Below are 26,666 nucleotides of genomic sequence, written 5' to 3'. Positions count from 1 at the left end.
TATTTTTAATTTAGGATAAAGTAATGTAGTAGCTGTGTTAATAAAGGTTAATAAATGCAAATAAAACACAAAATAGAAAATAAGGTGATACTTTCACTGATTTTAAAACATTTTTGATTAGCTTTCAGAGACCAGCACTTCCTTCCTCAGGTCAGGAGAGGATACCATAACAGTATTATACTGATCTGACCTCACCTGAGGCAGGAGGTTTTGGCCTCTGAAAGCTAATTGAAAAGGGCTAGTAAATAAAATATTTTCTGAAATGGCCGTGGGATTGAGGTGTGCCAGGGGGCAGAGCCATATAAAGTGGGTGGAGCCAAGGCAGAGTGGGGCGGGGCTGGGGAGCATGTACTAAACTCTCCCTCAAAAATTGGGACCCCTTGGCAGCTCTGTGAATGGCTTTTTAACAGGGATCTTAGTGCATCTGGGCCCCTTGGCAGCTCTGTGAATGGCTTCTTGATGGGGAGGGAACCACCTGAAAGAGGAGAGTGCTTTAGAACTCCTAGAACCTGGCTGTTAATGCTATAGACTGTAACAGTTAAGTTTCACCCTCTGACAGGAAGTTAAAGTAAAGTTGTTGTTTTTTTAAATCAAATTGTTTTTATCAGTAAGAATTCAGAAAAGAAGGTTACCTGGAACCATTCTTCTCTATATATAAATATATATATATATTTTTTTTTAGAACATATATAGCTTTGATTCTAAGGGGACTGCTTCAAACAGCTCCTCTGATAGTTAACTCAGTAATCACCTCCCCTCTGTTACTACATAGAAAGAGCTGTTAGGCACTCAAAGGTGACTGATCTATTTTGAACCTAACTAGCTTTTAGCAATAAGAAGGTGGCATAAAAACATAAAGGACTCACCAGAGGTCACAAAGGAGAGAGTCAATGACATTGCTAGGGATTGGAAATGAGGCACAGGGGAGAAACTAAGAGTGAAAGGATTAAAGCTCAGTCTGGACTCCCCTTCTTGTGCCAAACCTATTATTCCTTTTTCCTCTTTCTTTGCTGTCCTGCAGTGGGCAGCAGCAGAATATAGAGGCAGATGCAGCAACCAAACGTAAAAAAATCTAAATCGTTAAAGTCCCTAACGATTTTAAAATAACGAAACATGCACCAAAAAAAAAAGTCACACATGCTGAGATCGGTAGTGAAACGTACAATGTATCAAAGAATCACAATACACATCGTTAATCGGCCCCCAAATCATGCGCAGAGCAGCCAAGCGTTATGTTAGCTGCTCTGCGCATGCCACAAACAGTCAAAACACAGTCAAATCGCAAGCACATGGCTCCCAAATAAAAACAAAAATAAAAAAAAAGGGTCGGGAGGGGGCAAGGGCGCTCATCAGGAGCGTCCTGTACAGACGGCCTTGCCCCCCCCCCCCCCGCTGCCCCCCACTTTCCGCCGCTCCCCCCACCCCGAAAAAGCAAAATTCTAGCAGCCCCTGCCCCCTCCCCACTTTCCGCCGCTCCCCCCACCCCGAAAAAGCAAACTTCTAGAAGCCCCTGCCCCCCTCCCTTCCTCACTACTCTGTCACCTCAGCTCCGCCTCCCGACATCCTCCGTCCGCGCCCCGCCCCCTTTTGGGGTCGTCGCCGCCATTCCCCTCCTCCATCGGGCCCCCCTTCCTCTTACCGGGCCCGTGCAGCGCCTCTCTCCTCTGTCCGAAGGCGCTGCACGGGCAAGAAGAACGCTGAATCAGCTGATGCCTGCCTTCGCCTAGCTTCGATAGAGCGTCTTTCTCCTCCTGGGCCCGCCCCTGTCTGACGTCAGTAACCTACGTAGGTTACTGACGTCAGACAGGGGCGGGCCCAGGAGGAGAAAGACGCCCATCGCGAAGGCAGGCATCAGCTGATTCAGCGTTCTTCTTGCCCGTGCAGCGCCTTCGGACAGAGGAGAGAGGCGCTGCACGGGCCCGGCAAGAGGAAGGGGGGCCCGAGGGAGGAGGGGAATGGCGGCGACGACCCCAAAAGGGGGCGGGGCGCGGACGGAGGATGTCGGGAGGCGGAGCTGAGGTGACAGAGTAGTGAGGAAGGGAGGGGGGCAGGGGCTTCTAGAAGTTTGCTTTTTCGGGGTGGGGGGAGCGGCGGAAAGTGTGGGGGGGGGGGCAAGGCCGTCCGTACAGGACGCTCCTGATGAGCGCCCTTGCCCCCTCCCGATCCTTTTTTTATTTTTATTTTTTTATGTGTTTTCTGAGGTCCTTTGGACCAATCACAGCGCTTTTAGCTCTGCTAATGCGCTGGGATTGGCTCAAAGTTTGTTTATTTTTTCACTTAACACTTTTTCCTGCCACGGAGCTGTCCTAACGAGAGGTCCAGACCTCTCGTTAGTTTTCCTGCCTTTTTCCTGCGTAAAGGCAATCGGAAAAGGTTAGTGCATGTCGTTTCAATGGGGTTTTCACACTAATTGCTCATCTCCATTCCGTTTTCGTTAGCTGCTACTGTCGTCGGAAAATAGGCTTAAGTGCATGGAAAGGATAGGAAATTCTTCCCTGAGGGCTCATTTAACGATGAAAAACGTTTAGTGCATCTACCTCCTAGTCTTTGCTTCTTATATCTTCTGCCTGTAGCCTGTCACTGGTTCATTCCTGTTCTTCTGTTTGTTTGTGTCTGTCTGTCTCCATTCTCTCTCTCCAGCCCCTCTCCTCTCTCTCTCTCTCTCCCCCCTTTGCTTCTGCAGAGCCTGAAGTGACAGTACCTGCATTGGTTTGTATTTCACCAGCCCAGCAATGACATTGAGGACCACGGTGCCCTTTCAGGTTTGGAGCAGAACCAGCAGCTTTGGCTGGGGAAGGATTACAGCAATCTCATTTTCAAAGACTGGGTGCAACTGGACAAACCTTTTGAAGGTGAGTATTTATTTATTTATTTATGTATGCCCACTTATTCCAAGGTTTCCACTTAAGTGGTGTTCACTAGTATATATAGCATCAAATTACAATGAAGACATTACTTTTAGAATACATGACCCTCAAACCACCTTATCTCATCCTATAGACATTTTATTTATTATTTATGTATCTCCATTTTCCCTAGAGCTATTCTGCTCCTAAAATGTGTGCTAGAACTATCCAAAATCAATACATGAAAATATGCAATATCCAAAAAATTGATGCTAATGTTGAAGGACTTTCAGTCATAGAATCCATACAAATTTAGCAGGGCCAGAACAATGTCTATCTGTTTATTAAGATGGGAAAATTTCTGCAGTTCCTGCTCCTAAACCTGGTAGTTAATACTGGATAAGCTAAGGGATCTGTCCTATTAACTAGGTATTCCTTATATTGATTCTAGAGTGACCTATAAAATCCCTGTGTAATCCAGAGTGTGGAGTCTTGTTTGAGAGTAGTTGTTAGAGCCCAAGGGGCTTGGAGCTTTGTTCTGCTTCCAGGTAACAGTTGTGAGGCTTTTTTCTCTATAGCTTAGTCTAACAGAGAGTGTTTAGTGTGGTAAGACTTAACACAGTATCAAAATGCCTCTGGATTGTAGTCGTGCCAGCCGAGGGAACTAACTGTACTCAGCTCACAAGAGACAGAGTGAATATAAAATAAAACATCATCCTTAAAAGATAATACCGGATGAATGCATAAAGGTGAATATGAATTCCTGTGAATGGAATCAATTTGATTTACAATAAATCCAGATACTACTCCCTTCTGTATATAACAAAAAATTATTTATTTAAGTGGAATGGAATTATTTGACTATACTGGTAAACAGAAAGAAATACTCTTTAGTTAGATTGTACAGGATTAGACTAGTAGAACTGTTGATTCCCTACTGGATCCAGTATACACTCTAATTTCTTTACTAACCAAACATTTAGTTTCCTGACCAAGTTACAAGTAAGTATAACACTTCAAAGATTTCCAACTCAAAATAGGAATGTTTCTTAGGTGTATCCCATTTAAACATTTTTATAAACTTCTTTTCTTCAGGGCTTACTTATAGGGTGAGTAACTATCCAAAATCTTTCAAATCTTAGTCTTATAGTGGTATAATTATTCTAATTGGATTTCTCCTTCTTCCTTTATTTTCAAAATTAAATCTCAGTTCACTTGTGTGATAAACAGGAGTTTCAGAAAAAGTGTGTGAATTGTCTCTCTCTCTCTTCCTCAATTTCCTGTATTCAGTTGGTTTACTTTTCTTTCACAGTACTTAGCTGAAGGAAAACTTCCAGTTGCAGTTTTCGAGAGATCTCTCCTTTAGAAGTTGTCTTCCACTGATTCTTCTTCCTAAACTTAATCTAAAAATAAAAGGAGAAATACTGCCTCCCTGCAGTGTGTGAGTCTTTAGATCAGCCTGCCTGAAACTGGAACCTGGACTGAGTGCTAAACTATGAAACAATAAAATAAATTGAATTTCCTCAGTTCTAATTTCCTAAGTAGCTTTGTTATACTTTACCCTGACTATAAAAAGAGCAACTCTTTTTTTTTTTTTCTTCCAAGCTGCTGAGATCTTGAAGCCCAATGCTGGATCTCATCCACACACACACATTCATAGATTCACCCCCTCTCTACTCAGTAAGGTCACTGATCTGGTTAATTCAAAATGTGAGCAAAGTCCTCTTAGTTTCCAAAGATTATTTTTCTAACTTATCTCCTTTTCACCAAAGAATATAATTCAGATCAAACATTTATCTCAGATCAACTATTTATCTCAGATCAAATATTTATTTCAGATCAAATATTAAGGTTTCCTTGCTTACAGGCACTTAAATCTGCTTAGTCTTTATATAGCTTATAGGATTTAAGCACTCTTAAACAGAAATTCTCCCTTTTCTATTCTTCATAAACTTCAAGTAATCCTGAAATATTCAGATCCTTTTCTCAGTAGAGAAACCTCAAACTTGTAAATCTCCACCAATCTCTTTTCACTCATATTTAGCACTTTTAAAATCTCAGGTCTCAGTGCAAGTCTCCTTGATATGAACTGCTCTTGTGCAGGAATTCATCCTAGATAAATATCTCCCTGGCAACCCAGGACACCTCCAGCTAACCCCCCTGTTCTCCCTGCTTTATAAAGCTTATAGGATTTAAGCACTCTTAAACAGAAATTCTCCCTTTTCTATTCTTCATAAACTTCAAGTAATCCTGAAATATTCAGATCCTTTTCTCAGTAGAGAAACCTCAAACTTGTAAATCTCCACCAATCTCTTTTCACTCATATTTTCTCATTTACCACATAATCAGGCACTTTTTTATAATTTCAGTCAACTTAGATCAAACAGCAATTCTTTCTTTCAATTCTTACACACCGAGCTCAAAGGTGCAGGTCCTCTCTCAGTCAAATCTTCAGTTGCTTCCCTTCTCACTGTTACTGGGCAGATTTTCTAACAGGAGCTGATCATCCAATCAGAGAGCTCTATTTGAATGCAGATTAACATACAGACACTCTAATGTGAATTTTTAGTCAAAACACTAGATAAACCCTTCGTTTTTGGATCAAACTTCACATTTTGGCTCAGAGCCATGCCCAAACATTAAGGCTGTAAACATTTATATCAATTTTTACCCATAAATATGCAAATGAGAACCTCCCAAAAACGGACTAATTTGCATATGGCTTGAGCAAATTTGAGTACATAGCATACCAATCCCATTTCCTAGCACCTAAATTCTGCAATTAGATTTAATGCAGATACTTTTAAAACTTATATTTAGCACTTTTAAAATCTCAGGTCTCAGTGCAAGTCTCCTTGGTATGAACTGCTCATGTGCAGGAATTCATCCTAGATAAATATCTCCCTGGCAACCCAGGACACCTCCAGCTAACCCCCCTGCTCTCCCAGCAGTAAGGTAAATAAATTAAACCAATTTCTACAACTGGTTATATTAGGGCACCCTTGTTTAGTGTTCTTCGTCAGGAGGGAGATCTGAGTACTCTTACAAACAAAGAACATGAGACAAGGGAGCCCTTGTCGAGGATTTTGTGTATTTGTGCAACAATGTTTCTTTTGCTGTGCTGGACAATGGATATAAATTAACCCAAACATGGGAGCAATGATACACAAAGATAGGGCTGGAAGGTGCTTTGAGTGATCATGTAGTACAGTGCTGCTCAACTACCTCCTGGAGGCACACATAGCCGGATGGGTTTTCAGGATTGCCACAGTTAGTATGCATGAGATAAATTTGCATATAGCAGAGACCCATTATATGTAAATCTTTCTCATGCATATTCATTGTGGTGATTCTGAAAACCTGATTGGCATGGTTTACTTCCAGAAGAGGGTTGAGATCCACTGATCTTTATCATAGAAATATAAAGCTGGAAGACCTTAGAATCTTTAAAATAGGGTGATCTACAATCCCAGGAAAATTGGGCTGGGATAAACCTTGAGGGATAATCCAATCCCCATACATCCTGCTAAAATGTACTGTACCTGACCTCTTTCAGATCCAATTTCTGTAAAAATAGAAGGGCTCTCCCCCTCCCTATTTCCTGAGGATGATTGAAGGCTGAAAGATCAGTTTTTCTCTATCACTCAACCTTTCAGCAATCCTGGGATGGCTGTGGTGCTCAGTCAGGGCCGGTGTAATCTGGTAAGTGAGGTAAGCATGGCAGGGGGACGCCAACCTCTGGAGGGCACTACAAGCCATGCTTACCGCTGCTCCTGGCTCACAGTTCCGGCCCCAGCTGCTGGTCCCCACCTATCCACCCTCAGCTCCCGTGACAGCCCCCTTTTTGTTCCTGCCGCCCTGCGTTTAAATCTGTTTTATTTTACCTGTCAAAGCGACAGTGGTAGCAGCAGTGAATGAAGCAGGTTCACCTCAAGCCTTCTTTTCCCTCACAGTGTCCCGCATTCCTTTGATGTAATTTCCTGTTTCCGCGCAGGCGGGACACTATGAGGGAAGGGAAGGCTCGAGGCAAGCCTTCTTCTTTCACTGCTGCCGCCACTGCTGCTTTGATTTTGAGGTGAAACAGATGTAAATGCAGGGGGCAGGAACAAAAAGGGGGCTCTTGTGGGAGAAGAGGATGGGCAGGTGATGGGTCTGGGTTTGGAACTGGAACTAGCAACAGCAAAGAATGGGGCTGAGGCTGGAACTCGGGCTGAAAAGGGGGGGCAGGTGGGGCTGGAGCAAATTGCTAGACATGGATGGGAGGGGAGGATAGGGGGCAAAGGAGAATCGCTGGACATGGATGGGATGGGAAGGCAGAGGAGACTCGCTGGACATGTATGGGAGGAGATGGCTGGGGAGAGAGGAGAATTGCACTGGACATGGATGGGAGGGAAGAGAGGAGAATCACCGAACATGGAGGGGAGGGCAGGGCAGGGGAGAAAGGAAAGATGCTGGACATGGATGGATGGAGGGCAGGGGAGAGCGGAGAATCGCTGGACATGCATGGAGGGGGTGACAGGGATGAGACGAGAATCACTGGACATGGATGGAGGGGAGGGAAGACAAAGGAAGGAGATGCACATGGTTAGAAGGGAGGGAAGAAAGGGTAAGTGCTGGACATGGATGGAAGGGAGGGAAGAAATTGAAGAGTCATAGGGAAGGCCATAGGGAAGGAGATGCACTTGGATAGAGGGGAGGGGGTAGAGGAGAAATGCTGGACATGGATAGAGGGGAGGGAATATAGGAAGGAGATGCACAAGGATGGAGAGGGAAGGGAGAGAAGGGAAATGCTGGACATGGATGGGGGGAGAGGAAAATGCTGAACATGGATGAAGAGGAGGGAAGAGAGAGGAAGTGAGATAGAGGGGAGGACAGAGAGGAGAAATGCTGGACATTGATGGGGGAGAGGAAAAATGCTGGACATGGATGAAGAGGAGGGAAGCGAGAGGAAGGAGATGCATATGGTTTGAGGGGAGGGAATAGAGAGGAAGGAGATGCATATGGATGGAGGGGAGGGAAGAGAGAGATAGGAAATGCATACTGATGGATATTCGGGAAAGGGAAGAGAGGAGAAAAATTGCACATGGATGGAGAAAATAGGCAAAAACTGGATCCACTCTATACCTCCTCCAGTCAAGTCCGCGGAGGACCCAACTTTTGCTTATGCATATAGGGCAAGAAATTTAAAAAAATAAATGGGAAGGAAGCCCTGGAAACAGAGTTAAGAGAACAGATAGAGAGCAGCAGAATCAGAGACTGGGACCAACATGATCAGAAAAATAGGCACCAGACAACAAAGGTAGAAAAAATCATTTTATTTTCATTTTAGTGTTTGGAATATGTCCAATTTGAGAATTTATATCTGCTTTCTTATTTTGCACTGTATAGGAGGAAACGTGTTTCTTTCTGTTTTTCTGGTATTGTGTTGCATGCAGAGTCTAGTGGATATCACAGATGAAGTTGTAATGTCTGCGCCTACAGGTGACTTAATGGTAATGCTGCTGGCCTGAAAAGACACTGGAGCAGCCCCTCCCTACCTCTCTACCCTCATCTCCCCCTACATTCTAACCTCCGCTCTCAAGACAAATCCCTCCTTTCAGTACCCTTCTCCACCACCGCCAACTCTAGGCTCCGCCCTTTCTGCCTCGCCTCACCCCATGCTTGGAATAAACTCCCTGAGCCCATTCGCCAGTCCCCCTCCCTGCCAATCTTCAAATCCTTGCTCAAAGCCCACCTCTTCAATGTCGCCTTCAGCACCTAACCACCATACCTCTATTCAGGAAATCTAGACTGCCCCAACTTGACATTTCGTCCTTTAGATTGTAAGCTCCTTCGAGCAGGGACTGTCCTTCTTTGTTAAACTGTACAGCGCTGCGTAACCCTAGTAGCGCTCTAGAAATGTTAAGTAGTAGTAGTAGTAGTAGTAGCTTCTTAGGATTTCAGGTTAATTTTTTAAGAATTTGAAGAGGGGCTGTCTCTGACCTGCATTTGTGACTGCAAGACCTAGGGGCTCATTTTCAAAAGAGAAAAACATCCAAAAAGTGACATAAGTCTGCATTTGGACGTTTATCTCACAAAAACGTCCAAATCAGTATTTGAAACCTCGTTTTAGACGTTTTTCTCTGAAGTCCGTCAGAAGGACGTCTAAATCTCAAGGGGGCATGCCAGGGGCGTGTTCAAGGCGGGACTTCGGAATTCTTAAGACTTAGACGTCTTTCAGCCATAATGGAACAAAACAAAAACGCCCAGGACTAACACTTATTTATTTTTATTTTATTTATTTAGACGTTTTGAGCTAGACTTTTTGTTTTCAAAAATGCCCCCCTCCAAAAAAAAAAAAAAAACCATCCAAATCACAAAAAGTACATAGTATTTTCAAACACAAAAGATAGACATCTATCTTTTTCGAAAATGACCTTCTTTTCTGTTCAGAATCTGGACGTTTTTGTAAAACGTCCAAATTCTGATTTAGACATTCTATCAAAAATGCCCCTCGAAGTGTCTGAATAGGGATCTGTTTATTAGGTTCTGAGATTTTGATAACATATTGTGCTTCAGATTTGGCAAGACTGTTCTCTTAATTCCTGGTCTGTGTGCTAATTTGGTTTGTGTCATTTTGAGTATACTGGAGCTGTAACAGCTTACAGAAATTATTTGTAATGAAAAAGCATCACAAGTTATTTTTTTCCTCCTGTACTAGTGATTACTACTCAAGCACTCTATCTATGTTAACACCGTTTTTCTTTTTCTGTTTCAAAATTTAGACTTCAGATTTCCGGTGTGTTTATTATCTGACATAAACTACACCTCTCCGTTGTATGTTTATATTGACAACGGGAATCCTCATTAGTCTTAATTATTAGAATTTTTTTAAAAGTTTTTTTCTTTCATATTAACTAAGCACTTATCTTTTGGCTTTTCTTTTGTTGGCTCTACAGTGCGCTTCTGTTTCGTGATTTCTTCGTCTGGAGCAATATCTTTAAAGTGCCAATTCTTGTGCCCTATAAATAGACAGCTTTTATTAATATTCCAACTGTGTTAACCCATTTATTTATATATATATTTTTTCTCTCAAGTACTCACAGTTATGACTTATCGCTGTTGAGCTTCTCAGTCTTGTTTTTTCATAAGTGTGCCTCACAATGGCGCCGGTCACATGATTTTATGACGTCAGACGCCTTGAAGACTATTGTTTCCTGAACTTTCATGGAACTTTCGAGAAATCTTGAGATTTCTAATCTGCCTTCCAAAAATTTTTTGAGGAAACGTTCTTTTAAGATGTTATAAGAAGTTATAAAAACACGTTCCACTCAATTTTATTATTTAATCCTGTGGGGTTTAAAGATTCAAGTCGATAAATCCAGCGTTGTTCTTTTTGCAGTAGTTTTCTGTCTCGATCTCCTCCTCGTATATTTAAAGGAACATGATCAATCACTACACATTCGTATTCCATGAATCCATGTCCATGGTCTAAACTATGTTGCACCAAAGGGGTTTCTCTCTTTTTAAACTTTAAGTTATGTTTATGATCACTCATTCTTGTTTTTAGGGATCTTTTTGTCTTTCCTACATATAATTTCTGACATGGGCATATTAAAATATATACTACATATGTTGATTCACAATTCGTCTTATATCTAAGATCATATTCTTTCTCATTTAGGGGGTTCTTGAACTTATCAGTGGTTCTCATGATGTTACAATATTTACATTTCCCACATCTGGTGTGCCCCTGTGCGATAGTAACATGCTTTTCTCTTTTTTCTTGAAGTAGCTCTTTTAAGTTTTGGTTCCGAGTGTAGGCTATTCTGAGATTTTTATTACTGAATGCTGGATGCATTTGCATCAATCTCCAATTATGTTTTATACATTTTGCAACGTAGTTGTTAGTATTCGTATAACGAAGTACACAAGTTTGTGTATTAGATTCAATCTGTTCGTTGCTCTTCTTTGTTAATAGTAGCTGGTCTCTATGATTATATCTTGCTCTTTTATAAGCCTTTTGAATCAAACCGTCTGGGTAGCCTCTTTGCACAAATTTTTCTTTCAGCGTTTTAGCTTGTTCTTTGAACTTTTTGGTGTCTTTACATATTCTTCTGTATCTCAATAATTGAGCTATGGGTAAGCTTTCTTTCATTTTTTGCGGATGATTACTTGATATTACTAGTGTAATATTTTCAGTGATACCTCCATGGCTGGTAAAAGGGGTGTAACTACTGTGTGTGTGACTACTGTAGGGGCAGAGCCATAGTGATCCCGCCCCTACGGTTACCCATAATGAGTACCAGTACCAGTACTGTGTGTGTGAGAGAGAGGGAGTGAATGTGTGTGTGCTTCTCGGAAGAAAAAAACGTGTGTGCTTGGTTTTGAGTGTATGGGAATGATGGCTGTGTTGGGGAGTGGAAACAGAGATTAACCAATGTGCTTCCTTGCTCGTGTGTAGTAATCGTCGTGCATCATGGCCGGAGTTGGAGAGGAGAGGGAGGGCGGTGGAACAGTGAGCGAGCGTCTGCGGGAGTGTGGGTGAGGGGGACTGTGGGCGGGGGGGACGGGGTCCAGCGCCGATGTTGGTTGGTTTTGAGTGTATGGGAATGACGGCTGCATTGGGGAGTGGAAACAGAGATTACCCAATGACAATCCGATTTGTTCAGTGTTATTGCTCCGCCCTCAACGTCATCATGTTGTGACATGGGGGCGGCCAGACACTCATGGGATCTTGCAACTACAAATTTAGAACGTTGGCGGTGCCTTTTATATATAGAGATACTTTTTGCAGAACACCCACATACATATTTCCCCTTTTGGCTATGCCAGTGCTACTGATACTACTTGTCAATTTGGTGTCAGATTTTATTGACAGATTAAAAAATCCACGAATGCCATGGAGGGATATAGGGGTGGTGATTCATGGCAAGGCAGCTCGAGATGCAGCAAGGCACTTCATCCAGCGGTGGAACATCACAAAGGTAAGTGCTGGAGCAGTGGTTCAGAAAAAGTGTATAAATCTCTAGCACTGGAAATGCTGGAACAGTTCTCTGAGGTTGTAGAACTTAAGTGAGAGTATAAACCCTTAGTATGGGAGCACTGGTACAATGCTTTGGGTACAGAATATAACCCTCTTTTACTATGAGTATTATCAGTGCAAGGTTTTGGAGGACAGGTTAAATCCTCTCAATGAAAGTGCTGAGAGTGCTTCACAAGGAGAGGGGCAAAATTTAGATTCCATATTATGGGTTTGCTGGAACCATGCTTCAGGTAAGGATTTTTGTACTAATGTCCTTAGCTTTCCTCCAGACCAGACATGTGGGTTTGCCTTCTCCTACCAGCAGATGGGAACTTAGAACCATTCACTATTGGCATCATTGTTTAAGTATCCTGTGCAGTGCTTTACCAGTCAGCATTTCTTAGTCTCCAGCACATGGTAGAGGCATCCTGTGCAGTTGCAGTCCAGTCAAGTAGGTCGTGTCAGAGGAATTAGATGAATATTTATGTACTTATGTACTGAACTGGGACTAGCGTGGCCTTTCCATTGCCCTGAAGATGCTATACCTAGTTGTACCGGGTACTTCCCTCCTACCTGCAGCTATCTAACCACTCTGGGGTAGGCTGCTTGTGCTTAACTCCTCCTCTCTGACTTTTGGTAGGGGGATCTTGAGAATTCCCTGTGAACATATTCCAACTATTTAATCCAAAAAGGTTTCGAGGAGCACCTGGAACTGTGAATTTCGCAGTGTGCTGGTATTAATATGCCTGGTTTTTGTGGTGGCAGACGGGGAATAGAGAGCTGGAGGTTTTGCGCTGCCAAAGGAAACTAGTAAGAGCTGTATCTTTGTGAGCCGTTCAGCCGCATGTTGCATGGCTGTGCAACTGGAGCAGATGCAGCGCTGTGTGCTTTATGGTGGTCGCCAGTATTCCTCAAGCAGTCGCTGTCTTGAGGAATACTGTCTTAACATTCATCTAATTCCTCTAACACGACCTACCTGACCGAACTGCAATTGCACGGTATGCCTCTACTATCTGCTGGAGACTGAGAAATACTGACTGGTAAAGCACTGCACAGGATACTTAAACAGTGATGCCAATAGTGAATGGTTCCAATGCAGCTCCTTCCAGCAGTATCTCCAGCAATGGTCAAATACTGTTGCTGCAGAAAGCACAGCCTTTCAGACCATGCCTTTCCCATGACCATGACAGACACACTTTTGGCAGGAAAGCCTGCTATTTGGGTGCCTGAAAAGGATAAGTCAGATCCTCCCAGTTTGAGCCAGGCTGCTGAGTGCATGACTGCATAGGAGTCTAAGCCCTTGGGAACTTCAGGTACAGTGCTGGGGAGCTAAGCTGTGAGGTTTTCTTCTGAGTTTATTCTTATGCATAATTTTCTCTGTTAAGGCAGGGATTGCAAGATACCCTGGGGAGCTCTGGATCAGACCTTGACATCTGGATCAGACCTTGACACTCTGATAGACGGTCCCCTTGGTCCCTAAGAGAACTCATTTGTTGGATAGGGAGTGCTTTGGAGAACTCTCTGAAGTTCAGTCTAGGTAGTCCAGAGTTCAAGGGAGTGGATCAGGAGGTTTGATCTCCTGAAGAAGAGATTCCTGCAAGGGAAGATGCCTTAATTGTAAGGATTTTTCCATAGGAATTCTGACTGCACTTAAGATTGATTCCGAGCCAACAGATCAAGCTAAGGAGGAAGATTTTCTCATGGAGAGTATTAAAAAACCCCTAAGAAACTTCCCAGTCCATAAGACTATTAAAGACATGATAGAGGCAGAATAGGATACACTGGATACTAGTTTGAAGGTAGCGCAGTCCACATCACAACGCTCCCTCATTCTGATTGTGGAAAGGGCGCCATCTTTGGCATTTACACGACTGAGGCTTGGTTTCCAGCGTTGTTTTTTATAATGTAAGATGGACTGTAAGCGCCCTTCCTGAGGCAGCCACAAGGTTGGCGAAACAAGGCGCTCTTGTTGGAGGGCTGGCGTTTATCGTCAGCCGAAGATTTAGAGGGCTGGCGTTTTTTTGTCAGTTGAAGATTTTTTGAAAGGTTCTGGAGTCCTTCTGAGGGGAATTTTTTCAAGGAAACAGCTCTGCTTGCACTAAGTTAAGTAACTTTCTAGACATATTATTTGGCAGGCAGTTTGCTGGCAAGTTAGTTTTCTAGGGGGATTATATTTAAGGTTTAAGGGGGAGTTAGATTTCCGCCCCTTAGTTTTTCCTCCTGTTTTACAAGAGCTTAGGTATTCCTTTCCGGAGTGTGCTTTAGGTAGTTCCTTTAGGTAGGGATCAGCCTAGGTTGGGTTGGTTTGGGTTTGGTGTTCATTTAATTGGTAGATACAAGAAGGAAAGAGAGTTTTTTCATCCCATTCGTTTTTTTTCTCATTTAGTTTGAGTTTTTACATCTGGGGTTTTTTTCTCCTTTTCCTTCTTGGGAGGAACCTATGATAGTAATGGACTCCTTATTATACAAGGTGTGTTAAATTCCGTTGGAATGGTCCCTTGTATGGAGGTTTGAGGTTCCATTGATTTATATGTTATATATAAGGTGGGAGTTCTTTTCCCTTGCAATTGATTAGGGCACCTTCAAACCAACTTTATTTACAATACAAACTCCTTTTATGAGGTTGGATTATATTCGTGATGCAGCATGACCTTCTGAGATCATAGACTGTGCACTAGTAATTAGCGAAGGTTGTTGAGTAGAGATTTGGTGGAAAACAGGAGAAGCAGCAATACAGTGAGTAATCTGTAGCCATTTGAAGTGTGCCAAGGAAGGTAAGGAGAAACATTCTTTTAGTTCAGCAAAGGATCTAAAAGATTTGTCATCATGGAGTATGTCTGAAAGAGTCCGAATTCCTTTGTCGATCCATTCTTTCCAAAAATAAGGAAGTTTATTCGGATATGTGGATTATACCATAATGACATACATAAAGATGCTGAATTAGGTACAGTAAACATTTTATCCAAAGAAAGAAGAGAGTTACAGTGGCTAAAAGTACGGGATTTCTAATTTGAGCAGGCAAAGAGGTAGAAGACCAGTAACATTGGAAGGGAAAAAGGATGCACCCTAGATTCTTCGAAAGTTAGCCAGAGCGGCTTATAATCTGATTTTTGTAGGAACCATTTGCAGCCTTGTTGAGAGATAAATGATTTATGATAATTGTAAAAACCCGGTAAGAGAACACCACCAGTGTCTTTGTACCTTTGAGCTTCTTTAAGGCAATTTTAGGGGGTTTGTTCTTCCATAGGAAATTGTTTAATAATTTATCCAGTTGCGACCCCACCATGAAAGAGAGAGCGGATTCCAGGAATGTAAAAGTGATTTAAGAAACATATATTGCTTCTGCATTGTGTTGAATGGTGTCATTTAAAGAAGTGTACAAATCTACTCCCAAGTATCTAAGTTTTGGTTTAGCCCACACTAAACCTAGAGAGTTTGCTATGTGAGGGAGGGCAAATGAATTTAGTGGTAGAAGTTCAGATTTTTGTTGATTAATTTTGTAACCGGAAAGGTGTGAGAATATACTAATAGTTCTAAAAAGTTGAGGGATCGAATTGTAAGGGTCCGAAAGATATAATAAGACATTGTCTGCATATGCTGAGTATTTAATTTCAAGGCCTTTATAGACAATACCTTTTATTGTAGGACAACCTTTTATTGCTAAAAGGAGAGGTTCAAGTGCGATGTTGAAAAGATAGGTTGAAAGGGGACAACCTTGTCTAGTGCCACGCTTAAGAGAAAAGGTATTTGATAATATGTTATTTGTAATCACTCTAGCAGTAGGATTAGAGTATAGAGTTCTTACTTTATTAAGAAAGTCCGTGGGGCAACCAAACCAACAGCGTTGTGAACAGATAGTCGCATTCTACCCTATCAAAAGCTTTTTCTGCGTCGAGAGATAAATGACTATAGGTTCTTTAAGCGAGTCTGCAAAGTGAGAGACGTGGAGAAACAAGTGAGTGTTATCGCTAATGAGCCTACCTGGCATAAATTCCACTTGATTAGGAGAAATAACCTTAGAAATGATATTTTTAATTCTATTGGCTATAATTTTAGCATAAAGTTTATAATCAACATTTAGTAGAGAAATAGGCCAATAATTAGGAATTAACGTAGAATCTTTATTAGGCTTTGGGATGACTAATTATGGCATCAGAAAATAGACTATGAGATACACTTTCTGGAGTTAGAGAATTGTATAAAGATAGGAGAACTTGAGTTAGGTCAGATTTGAACAATTTATAAAACTATTGGGATCCCATCGGGACCTGGGGATTTCCTTTGGGGAGAGTCTTTAATTGCTTTATGGAGTTCTTGTTCTGTGAATTGTTTCATGAGGAACTCAATATCCGTTTGTGACCATTTTGGGGCTTTAATTGAGGATAGAAATTCTATGATGTTACTATGAGTATCTGAGGACTCAGATTGATAATGTCAGGCTTCTCACGGAAACACTGGGTTTGTGAGCCCTTGCACCACTGTCGTGGAGCAGCAGTGGCAGGCAAAACCACCCCCAAACTAGAGACAAGGCAGAACAGGACTGGAACCCCTGAGTTGCAGCTGAGGCAAACAGGCTGGAACAGGTAGAGCAGGGACAGCTGGACTTCACCTGCACTTGACCGCCGTTCCCCAGGAGTTGAGCCCCTGGGTGCAGGCGGCCGGCAGGACTTACAGGACAGGGCAGGAACTGGATATCAACAGGAAACACACAGGGTCTAGAATACACAAGGAAGGCTAGGCAGAAAAGAGGACTGGAAGCTGCCAAGCAGCCACTAAGAAAGAAACAGAGACAGAAAAGAGTCAGGACAGAAAGCTGCCAAGCAGCCACTAAGAAAGAAACATAGACAACCAGGAACTAGGCATGAAATACAGACCAGAAACAAGACTAGGAACTAAACAATAAAACCAAAGGTAAACTACACACAAACTAACTAACTAACTAGAGCCAGACAAGCAACTCAAACTAGAAACTGGACTAGGCAGAAGTGCACAGAGCACACCCACATACCAGGGACCTTAGACGATGCAAAGGCAAACACAGAAGTTTCCAGGTGGTTAATAAAGCCCATCAGCAGCTGAAGTTCAGCTGCAGGAATCACAAGGCAGCTACGGGAACTGTTCAGGCACAAACAAGTAAAGCAAGTCTGGCAGCCCGGAAGATCCAGACCGGACTGGGCTGAAGTCTGGAACATGTGACAGTCCATAGCAGCCACCGGTTCTGGCCACCAGAGGGTGAGGTGAGCACAGACAAGGAAACAGTCACCACACTCTCAAAAACTCCACAATAGAAAATCATTCTTAGCACACTGGAAATTACAGACAGCACTAGACGTTCTAGGTCCCTGAAGTCACACAGGAGAAGCCATTCCAAGAGATCTACTACAAGCTCTAGTGCTCTTAAATTGCAAATGGATGCAGTGGCTGCCAAATCAAGAGTTCTTTATAGTCAGCAAGAAGCAGCTATAAAAATTGAGAATCTTAAACTAGAAGAAGAGAGAAAGAAAGCTGATGCCACTGGTAAGGCTGATGCTGCCACCTCTGAAAGCAAGGAGGCAGAGTTAGACATCACCCTAGAGTTGCTCCTGCAAGAGAAAGAAGCAGCTGTCCTCAAGACCCAAGTAAATGAGGTAAATTTGAAAACAGAAAATTGAAAACTAATAATAGAACTCCCATTTAACAGCACTGGAATTCAAATACCATAGATATAACATGGCGGGAGCTAGTTAGTGAACAAGTTATGTGAAAGTTTAAGGACTATTCCTTGCCTACACCGGATTCTACCTTAGGAGCCAACTTTTCTGAATGATTGAGGATGCTATTGCTAAACCCATCACAATTTACCCGTTTCTTCCTTGGACAAAGTGAAAGCATCTGCTCAACACTGGGGATGCTCAAGTACCCAGCTGTCTACGGAGGAAGACGGAGCCCTGAACCTACCTGATTGAAGTCCTTAACCCCCACTGAGGTTAACCCACCAGGAACCCCACCTCAGCCTGACGACCCAGACCACAAACTCAAGGAACCTCAGCGATACCGCCAACCAAGAGCCTCTGCACCCAAGCCTCTGCACCCAAGGGCAATCCTCCGAACATCTAACCGTGAGTATCCACATAATCACGGCACATCAGCAGGCCGAGTGAACTGACCCCAAAATGAACACTGGCACACTGATCCTGATAATCTACTACCTATCCTTGACTCACTTAACAGTAACCAACCCTCTTACTGATTACAACATCATACCCATACTACACAACCAGCAAAATATGACCAGACACACCACACCTACTACTACTACCTACTACTTAACATTTCTAGAGCGCTACTAGGGTTACGCAGCGCTGTACAAATTAATAACTAAGGACGGTCCCTGCTCAAAAGAGCTTACAATCTAAAGGACGAAATGTCAAGTTGGGGTAGTCTAGATTTCCTGAGTAGAGGTGTTGTGATTAGGTGCCGAAAGCGACATTGAAGAGGTGGGCTTTGAGCAATGATTTGAAGATGGGTAGGGAGGGGGCCTGGCGTATGGGCTCAGGGAGTTTGTTCCAAGCATGGGGTGAGGCGAGGCAGAAAGGGCGGAGCCTAGAGTTGGCGGTGGTGGAGAAGGGTACTGAAAGGAGGGATTTGTCTAGAGAGCGGAGGTTACGGGTAGGGACGTAAGGGGAGATGAGGGTAGAGAGGTAATGAGGGGCTGCAGATCGAGTGTATTTGTAGGTTAGTAGGAGAAGCTTGAACTGTATGCGGTATCCGATTGGAAGCCAGTGAAGTGACTTGAGGAGAGGGGTGATATGAGTATATTGGTCAAGACGGAAGATAAGACGTGCGGCAGAGTTCTGGATGGACTGAAGGGGGGATAGGTGGCTAAGTGGGAGGCCGGTGAGGAGTAGGTTGCAGTAGTCAAGGCGAGAGGTAATGAGAGAGTGGATGAGAGTTCGGGTGGTGTGCTCGGAGAGGAAGGGGCACATTTTGCTAATGTTGTAGAGGAAGAAGCGACAGGTCTTGGCTATCTGCTGGATATGCGCAGAGAAGGAGAGGGAGAAGTCGAAGATGACACCGAGGTTGCGGGCAGATGAGACTGGGATGATGAGGGTGTTATCAACTGAGATAAGAGTGAAGGGAGAGGAGAAGTGGGTTTGGGTGGGAAAACAATAAGTTCAGTCTTGGCCATGTTCAGTTTCAGGTGGCGGTTGGACATCCAGGCAGCAATGTCGGATAAGCAGGCCGATACTTTGGCCTGGGTTTCCGCAGTGATGTCTGGTGTGGAGAGATACAGCTGGGTGTCGTCAGCATACCTCACCAAACTGACTACCAACAAAATAAGGGAGGCACACCAACAGATGGACAATCTCAACATAAGGGAAGGAAAGGTCACAGCAAACCCACACCAACAAAAAATCAACAACTGACAAAAATCCACATAACACCGATGTCAGATGACCCTTACCAAAAAATTCAAGTGGGCTACATCAATACCAGATGAGTAGTAAATAATGCAACAATAATAACAGACTGGATCACGTCAGAAAATCTCAACCTGCTCTTCATCAATGAAACCTGGATCCATGACCAAATGAACCCTATAATCATAGACCTTTTGATTTCGCCAAAGCCGGTTTTTTTTCCCATGTTATCGAAGACACCCAGCGGCTTCAAACGTTGTACTCGGTGCAACCTGGACTACTCGGGTACCGATACCCACACTTGGTGTATCCAGTGCCTTGGGCCCGATCACAGCCCAGCTGCTTGTAGTCTGTGTTTTCGCATGAAGAAACGGACCCAAGCGTCTTGAAAGGTCCAACGTGAGAAGCTTTTTGGGGCTCATTCCAGTCCTTCGACATCGACATTGGTACCGAGGTCGTCAACATCGATATCGACATCAAGGGACGCATCAACGTCGGGAGCGAAGGTAATGGCTGCGGAACGACCAACTTGTGCTGGGAGCAGTGAAGCATCGAGTGGGTCTCCACCTGTCTCGAGGCCTCCTGCTATGCAGGCCTCCCGGGATCAACCTTCGTCAGACCCAGCCCTGAGGAGACGTGAGGATTCCACGTCTTCTTCATCGGTACCGAGGAGTCTCGATGACATGCGTCGAGCGAAGGCCGAAGAAGCACCATCATTGATCTCCATCAACACACGGTGCCGGGAGCTCCGGGGTGTCGAGGGATTCGACACCTGAAAAGCGTTGGCGCCGAGAGGATCGCTCCCCCTCTATTCAGGAGGTGCCGATGTGTCGGTCTATCAGCCCGGTACCTGCTCCGAGCCTCGACAGATTCTGCCACCGTCTCCTATCCTGACCCCGTAGCCTTGTCCAACGGCGGCTCTCGACGAGTGCATCAGGGCCCTGCTTCCAGAGTTTCTGGAAGGGTTACTGTGCCAGGCTCCTTTGGTGTCAGAAGTGCTTGCGCCTTCCGTACCGTCAGCTACAGTGGTCTCTGGCCCTTCACCTGTGGTGAGGTCCCCGACCTCGGTGCCACCTGCCACCCAGGTCAACTCTTCTTCAACGTCGGTGGAGGAAGCTTCACTGGAGTCCAGGCGGGTGTCGACTTCTCAGCACCGCAATCGAGGACGTCGTTCCTCGGCGTCGAGGCAGGCTCAGTTTCGGACTGCTCTGAGAGATGTCTTGTCTGATACTGAAGATGAGCGCTTGTGGGAGGAAGAGGAGGATCCCAGGTACTTTTCTTCTGATGAGTCCTTTGGGATTCCTTCTGAACCTTCCCCTCCACCAGAAAGGAGACTGTCTCCACCGGAGAGTCTATCCTTTACCTCCGTCCGGAAAATGGCTGTGGCTATTCCCTTCCCTATGGAGGTTGAGGATGAGCCCAGGGCTGAGATGCTTTCTCGGGGGGGGGGGGGGTGGGGGTGGAAGAAGTCACGTATTCCTCTACAGCATTTGCAGCTCCATCAACGAGATGGAGGTATGGGTTTACCGAACTTGAAGGCATATAATATAGCCTGGCTTTATAGGGACTGGATTTATGGCACTTCAGAGTTTTGTAACTCTGTGCTTGAAATCACACTTCATGCCAAGTGGTCACTGGGTTTTTTATTACACGTGAGAAGGATTTGCCTCCCTGGTTGAGAAAACATTCGTCATTGAGACCATTACAATGGGCATGGAACTATATTCAGAAACATTTTTATTTGTATGCTCATTGTTCACGATTTCTATCTATTCTATGTAATGTTTTTTTTCCCCCAGTGGCTTTCAGAGGTGGGTGGACAGGGGAATCACGCTGCTTCACCATGTTATAGATGAGGATGAACCACTAATGCTCTCCTTTGAGTAGCTACAACTCTTGCCTTGGGATTGGTATGCTTACAGACAATTACACCACTGTATTCATTCTGTGTTCTGGTCATGTTGAATCGATTTTGAAGAATCTAACTTCAATAAACATTGGTGGTCATTGGTATGATGGCTTCCAGAAACCTTTTGTATCTACTCAGTTGTCGATCATTTTGGAGAAGTGTATTTGTGATTTTGGCCCCTATCCTATGGACAATTTTTTAGTCAGCTTAAGAAGGCTCCAGATTGGCAGAGAGTATCCAACTCCAAGAGCTGCGTTACAAATTTTTTATGCCCATCTATATCCATCCTTCTCATGCGAAAGAGATGGGTCTCCCATCAGATAGGACTTGTCTTAAGTGTGGCACCATGGATATATCATATAAACATTGCATCTTGGACTGTGAACCTATTCGATTCTGGAGGTCCTTGTGGATGCAGCTTGATCAAGTGTATGTCTGTCAGTGAGAGCCTACCCCGCAGCGTTGTCTTCTGAACAGTATGGACTTCATAGTGGAAAGTACCTAAAATCTCAGTATTTCTCTGTAAGTCTACCTTGGTCGCTAAGTGTTGCATTTTACTGCAATGGATTAAGGAACAAGCCCCAACGCTCACACATCGGTGGAACCAAGTTCACAAACATTTGCTTGTGGAGCATCATACAATGGATACTAGAAGGCCCCAGGATAAAAAGAGGTCTCTTAGATTATGGACTCCATGCTTGGACACCTTATTGATGAAAGTATGTTCCACCTTTTTGAACACGTTGGAGCTATAATTGCCTCAGTGAGTAATCTACATGGACCCTTATATTTTTTGCTTTTAGGGAGTGTGGAGAACTTGTTTCAGTGTATGGGGTAAATGGGTGGTGGGAGGGTAGTGCAGGTTTGTTGGGATGTTTGTGGGTAGGGGATTGTAGGTATACAGGTATGGGTACCATTCTTTAAAAACTTCTTGATATTGCCACCTTATTCGGATGTTATCTTACTAAGTTTGAATCTCTGTGATCACACTTTTGATACCTGTGATTTATTCATTTGGGGGGGATCTTTTACAAAGATGTGGTAGCGTTTTTAGCGCACGCTAATGATTAGTGCATACTAAATGCTAGAGATGCCCATAGGAATATATGGGTGTCTCTGGCATTTAGCGCATGCTTATTTTTAGCTCACACTAAAAATGCTAGTGCACCTTTGTAAAAGGCCCACCTGGTGACTTAATAAAAATACTTAAACATAAAAACACAAAAAAAGGAGAACATTAAAAATAAGAAAATCTTAAGAACTCTATAATGTTGATAGGAAAGACCTTTACACATTCATACAGATACCATTCACAACAATCGTCAAAATGCATGAGCTTTATCCATCACAGAGACATCAGTTTGCTTTACCACTGTCCATATTAATAAAAGCCTCCTTATAAAGTGTCTTCAACAAAATTTTAAACGTCTTAAAATTTTCTTCCAAGCGGAAATAGTTAGGAAGTTGATTCCAAAGAAGAGGCGCTAAATAAAAAAAGGCTTGTGTCCTAGTCGAATTTAATCTAGCTCCTCGTAACGGGAGGGACTATTAATCTGTGGTCTTGTAAAGACCTCAAAGGTGTATATGGAATTGTTAATGAATTTAAATACCCTGGCTATAGAGAATACGTGCCTTATGAGTCAAGGTCAATAGCTTAAATTTCAATCTGTATGAAATTGGTAACCAATGATATTTTAAATAAAGAGGTATTGACATCCAGAGGTGGCCAGTTCAAATCAAAACAAATAATGCATTAAGCAGTGTCTTCTCATCAAACAAATGTTTTATTGATCTCAATAATCTCAAAGTATAAAAGCCCTTTTTAATAAGTTCAGAAACTTGCTTATCAAAAGACAATTGAGAGACCACTAAGATCCCCAAACATCTAAATGTGTCTACTGTGGGAATTGGTACTCTTCAGATTTTTGATGTAATATTAGGTTCCTCGCTATTTCCTGCAGCAAGTATGGAGGAAATATTAGTTTACTAATATTTAAAACTAAATGATGTTCATTTAGCCAATTGGATACAGCTGATAAGCAGTTTTGAATATATGTTAAATCTGGGTCTGAAGGATTTATCTTTGCGACTATTAATACATCACCAGAGCAACAATAGACATTGACACCAAATTCTTGTATCGGTGAATCAGGGGCGTAGCCAGCCTTCCGTGGGAGAGGGGTCCAGAGCCCGGGGGGAGGGGGCACATTTTAGCCCTCCCCCCGGCGCCGCCCCCCCACCGCCGACATTGCCGCCCCCCCCCTCCCGCCGCGAACCCGCCGCCGCTGCAGCCTACCTTTACTTTTGCTGGCGGGGGATCCCACTCCCCGCCAGCCGACGTCTTTTTCTTAGTCGCTTCCTGCTCTTCAATTTGTTTGCTGAACGTGCAGGACGTCAGACTCAGAGAACAGAACTGTTCTCTGAGTCTGACGTCCTGCACGTACAATTACGTGCAGGACGTCAGCAAACAAATTGAAGAGCAGGAAGGACTGAGAAGACGTCGGCTGGCGGGGAGTGGGATCCCCCGCCAGCAAAAGTAAAGGTAGGCGGTGGCGGGGGCGGGTTCGCCGGGAGGGGGGTCCTGGGGTGAATCTGCGGGGGCCCCGGCCCCCTCAGGCCCCACGTAGCTACGCCACTGTCGGTGATAATGAGGAGCCTTGTGGGACTCCACTCCTTAATTGAAATACTTTAGAACATTATTGCCCCTATCAGAACAGCATAAGTTCTGTGTCTTAAAAATGAAGAAAACTAAGCTAACACAGTTGAAGAAATACCAATTGATTAAAGTCTTTGTAATAATAAGTCATGATCTACAAGAGCGAATGCTGTTGCCAAATCTAAGAAAATTGTCAATGCAATAAATCCCTGATCCAAACTTTCTTGGGTTTCACTTAAAAAAGCAACTGACAATTGGTTCTGTACTGTGCGCCCTCCTAAACCTTGACTGTCTAGGATGAAAAACATATACCAATGAACTCTGACTTTCCTGGCTGAGAGGAGACATTTTTCCTACGTTCGGACCATCTTGCTTAGGCAGACTTGGCTCACTGTTCGGCTGGACTTGAGGGAAGAATGAATTTCATCTTACCTGGGACTCGGTGACCTACAGGTGAGTTCTGGAAATACTTCTGTGGTTTGGGTTATCTGGGAAATATCTCTTGTTTACTCTTTCCAAAAATACTATGACTAGGGAGAACAGAGTGAAGCTACTAAGTAGTAAATTTAAAACAAACCAGAGAAAACATTTCTTTACTCATTGTGTAATTAAACTCTGGAATTGGTTGACAGAGAATGTGGTAAAAGCAGTTAGCTTGGCAGAGTTCAAAAAAAGGTTTGGATAATTTCCCAATAGAAAAGTCCATAAGCCATATTAAGCAGCATAAAATCTGTTTTACTGTTCTGGGGTCCTGCCCGGTACTTGCGACCTGGATTGACTACTATTAGAAACAGAATACTAGGCTTGATGGATGTTCGGTCTGTCCCAGTATGACAATGCTTATGTTCTTATGGCAGATAGGGAAGTGAGAGCTGATTGACATGTGTGAGGACTCTTCACTTGTGCTGATATGTAGTGTATAGTTTTTATGAGAAAAACAATCTTTGTAACTCAGGAATTATTGCCTTTACTAGATCATATCTATTTAGTGACTTATTTGTTGCCAGAAAAATGTATTTTTGCACACTAGCCTTATTTTTGTACTGATTCTTATCTACAGTAAAACAGATTCATTATCAGTGTCAGAGCTTACATAGTCCAGTCATTTCATCCTGAATCCAGAGGGACTGGGATAACACACCCTAGACGTTACTGTGTTTGTGGCTTATGCTGAGCAATTGGGCCATTCCTTTGTATTGCTCAGGGGTCAGCCGGTCCCATTGGTACTAAAAACTCAATCTCCTTGTAGACAAGCTTTATCCTGAGCAGAGCCTAGTCTCATTCCTCCACAGGAAATCTGCAAGGTGGCTACTTGGTTCTCTTTGCATTCTTTTACACATCACTGCTGATTGGATTGCAGTGCAAGATGCAGCCTTTGGTGCCAAATGTTTGAGTAAAGCGCTGTCTGATTCCTGCCTGTAAGAGGTCACAGTTCTGATATGTCCCACACATCTGAACTAATCTTGAGGGATGCTAAGGAAGGAGAAATTAGGTCTTGGTACTTTTTTTCCTTTAGTCCCTCCAGACCAGTCCAGAACCCACCCTGGATTCTTCAGTGATTTTTTTCAGTGCTATTACAGCTTATAAAGAATGTTGTTTGTATATAGTTTCATTGAGCTACGGCTTACAGATGCAAGATATGCCTAGCAGAATGGCTTTTGACTTTGATGGATTAGTATAGGTGCTTATTTAAGAAGTTGTCTTCATATTTTGTATGTCTGAAAACCAGCATTGAGACATCCGTATTGTATGGATGCCCAGATGTTGATATTATAACGCCAGGATATGGATGTCTAAAATTGCTGTATGTCCATATGAAAAGGGGGCATGGTCTGGAGTTTTTTGAGTGGGACTAGGCAGGTGCCAAAAAAGTTGGACGTGCAACTCTGATTGCAGAAGGGAAAGGGAACGTCCATGTTTGAAAAGCTGGATATATGTATTTAGACCTGGTAGTTGACACGTCTAGGTTAAAAAAAAACTGCTGAATGGAGTAAGGGAAGTCACAGTAGATATTTTACTGTCCCTGGAGGGCTCACAGTTTTAAAATAAATAAAATGAAAATTACAAAATGCAGCAGTACGACTTGAATCAGCAACCTCTGGATCTATGCTCTACTGGAGGACTGTGTGGCCATTTTACAATATGGACAAAGAAAAGCACCACTGGGCCTTCAAGAAAGAGATAATAGCCGTCCTTTATTGTGAAAAAGACCCGACACGGGCCGTGTTTCGGCGCACAAGCGCCTGCCTCAGGGGTCTAACATAAAAACACATAGAAATACAGGTATAAATACAATTATGAATTCAGATCACACATAAATAAACATTCCATAATGTAATTAATGGTTGAATTATAAAAGCATTATAAAATACTAGTAAAAAAAGGCCCATTTCTGGAGCCAATGAAACGGGCGCTAGCAAGGCTTTCCTGTGCCCCCCCCCCCGAACTCACCTTGGTTGTTAGTGACGGCATTGCGCCGCCGTGGCCGCTGTCGATGTGTGACTGTGGCCCCCCCACCCAACGTACCTTTGTCGTCAGTGGGTGGCCCATTGCGGCGCCCTAGCCGTCGTCGATGTGAGTGAATTACTCCGCCTCCGCCCTCAACGTCATAATGTTTGACGCGAGGGCGGGGCCCCGAGGCTGTGAGTTTCTTGGCTTCAGAGCTTCGAACTTACGAACCTTGGCTTCAGTGACGTCATCGGACAATAGAACATTGAGGGTGAGTTTTATATATATAGATAATAAGATAACATAAATGAGATAATATAATAAATGGTTGAATTAAAATAATAAACTAAAATGCTGTATTACCCTCTCTTTTGTTACATTTTACAATATGGACATTCCTTTG

General features: G+C 43.4%; 1 protein-coding gene across 2 annotated transcripts in view; it reads left to right on the top strand.

Moving 5' to 3' along the window:
• Positions 1-26,666, top strand: part of PLD2 (phospholipase D2) — a 215,903-nt gene that overhangs the window by 166,782 nt on the left and 22,455 nt on the right. For both annotated transcript variants that reach the window (XM_030187610.1, XM_030187611.1), the window contains 2 exons: positions 2,726-2,852; positions 11,694-11,812. In XM_030187610.1, the coding sequence (XP_030043470.1) occupies positions 2,726-2,852; positions 11,694-11,812 (246 nt within the window). The remainder of the gene's footprint in view (positions 1-2,725; positions 2,853-11,693; positions 11,813-26,666) is intronic.

This window comes from Microcaecilia unicolor, chromosome 14 (assembly GCF_901765095.1).
Source record: "Microcaecilia unicolor chromosome 14, aMicUni1.1, whole genome shotgun sequence".
Lineage (NCBI taxonomy): Eukaryota > Metazoa > Chordata > Amphibia > Gymnophiona > Siphonopidae > Microcaecilia > Microcaecilia unicolor.
This window is presented reverse-complemented; position numbering and strand designations above follow the sequence as displayed.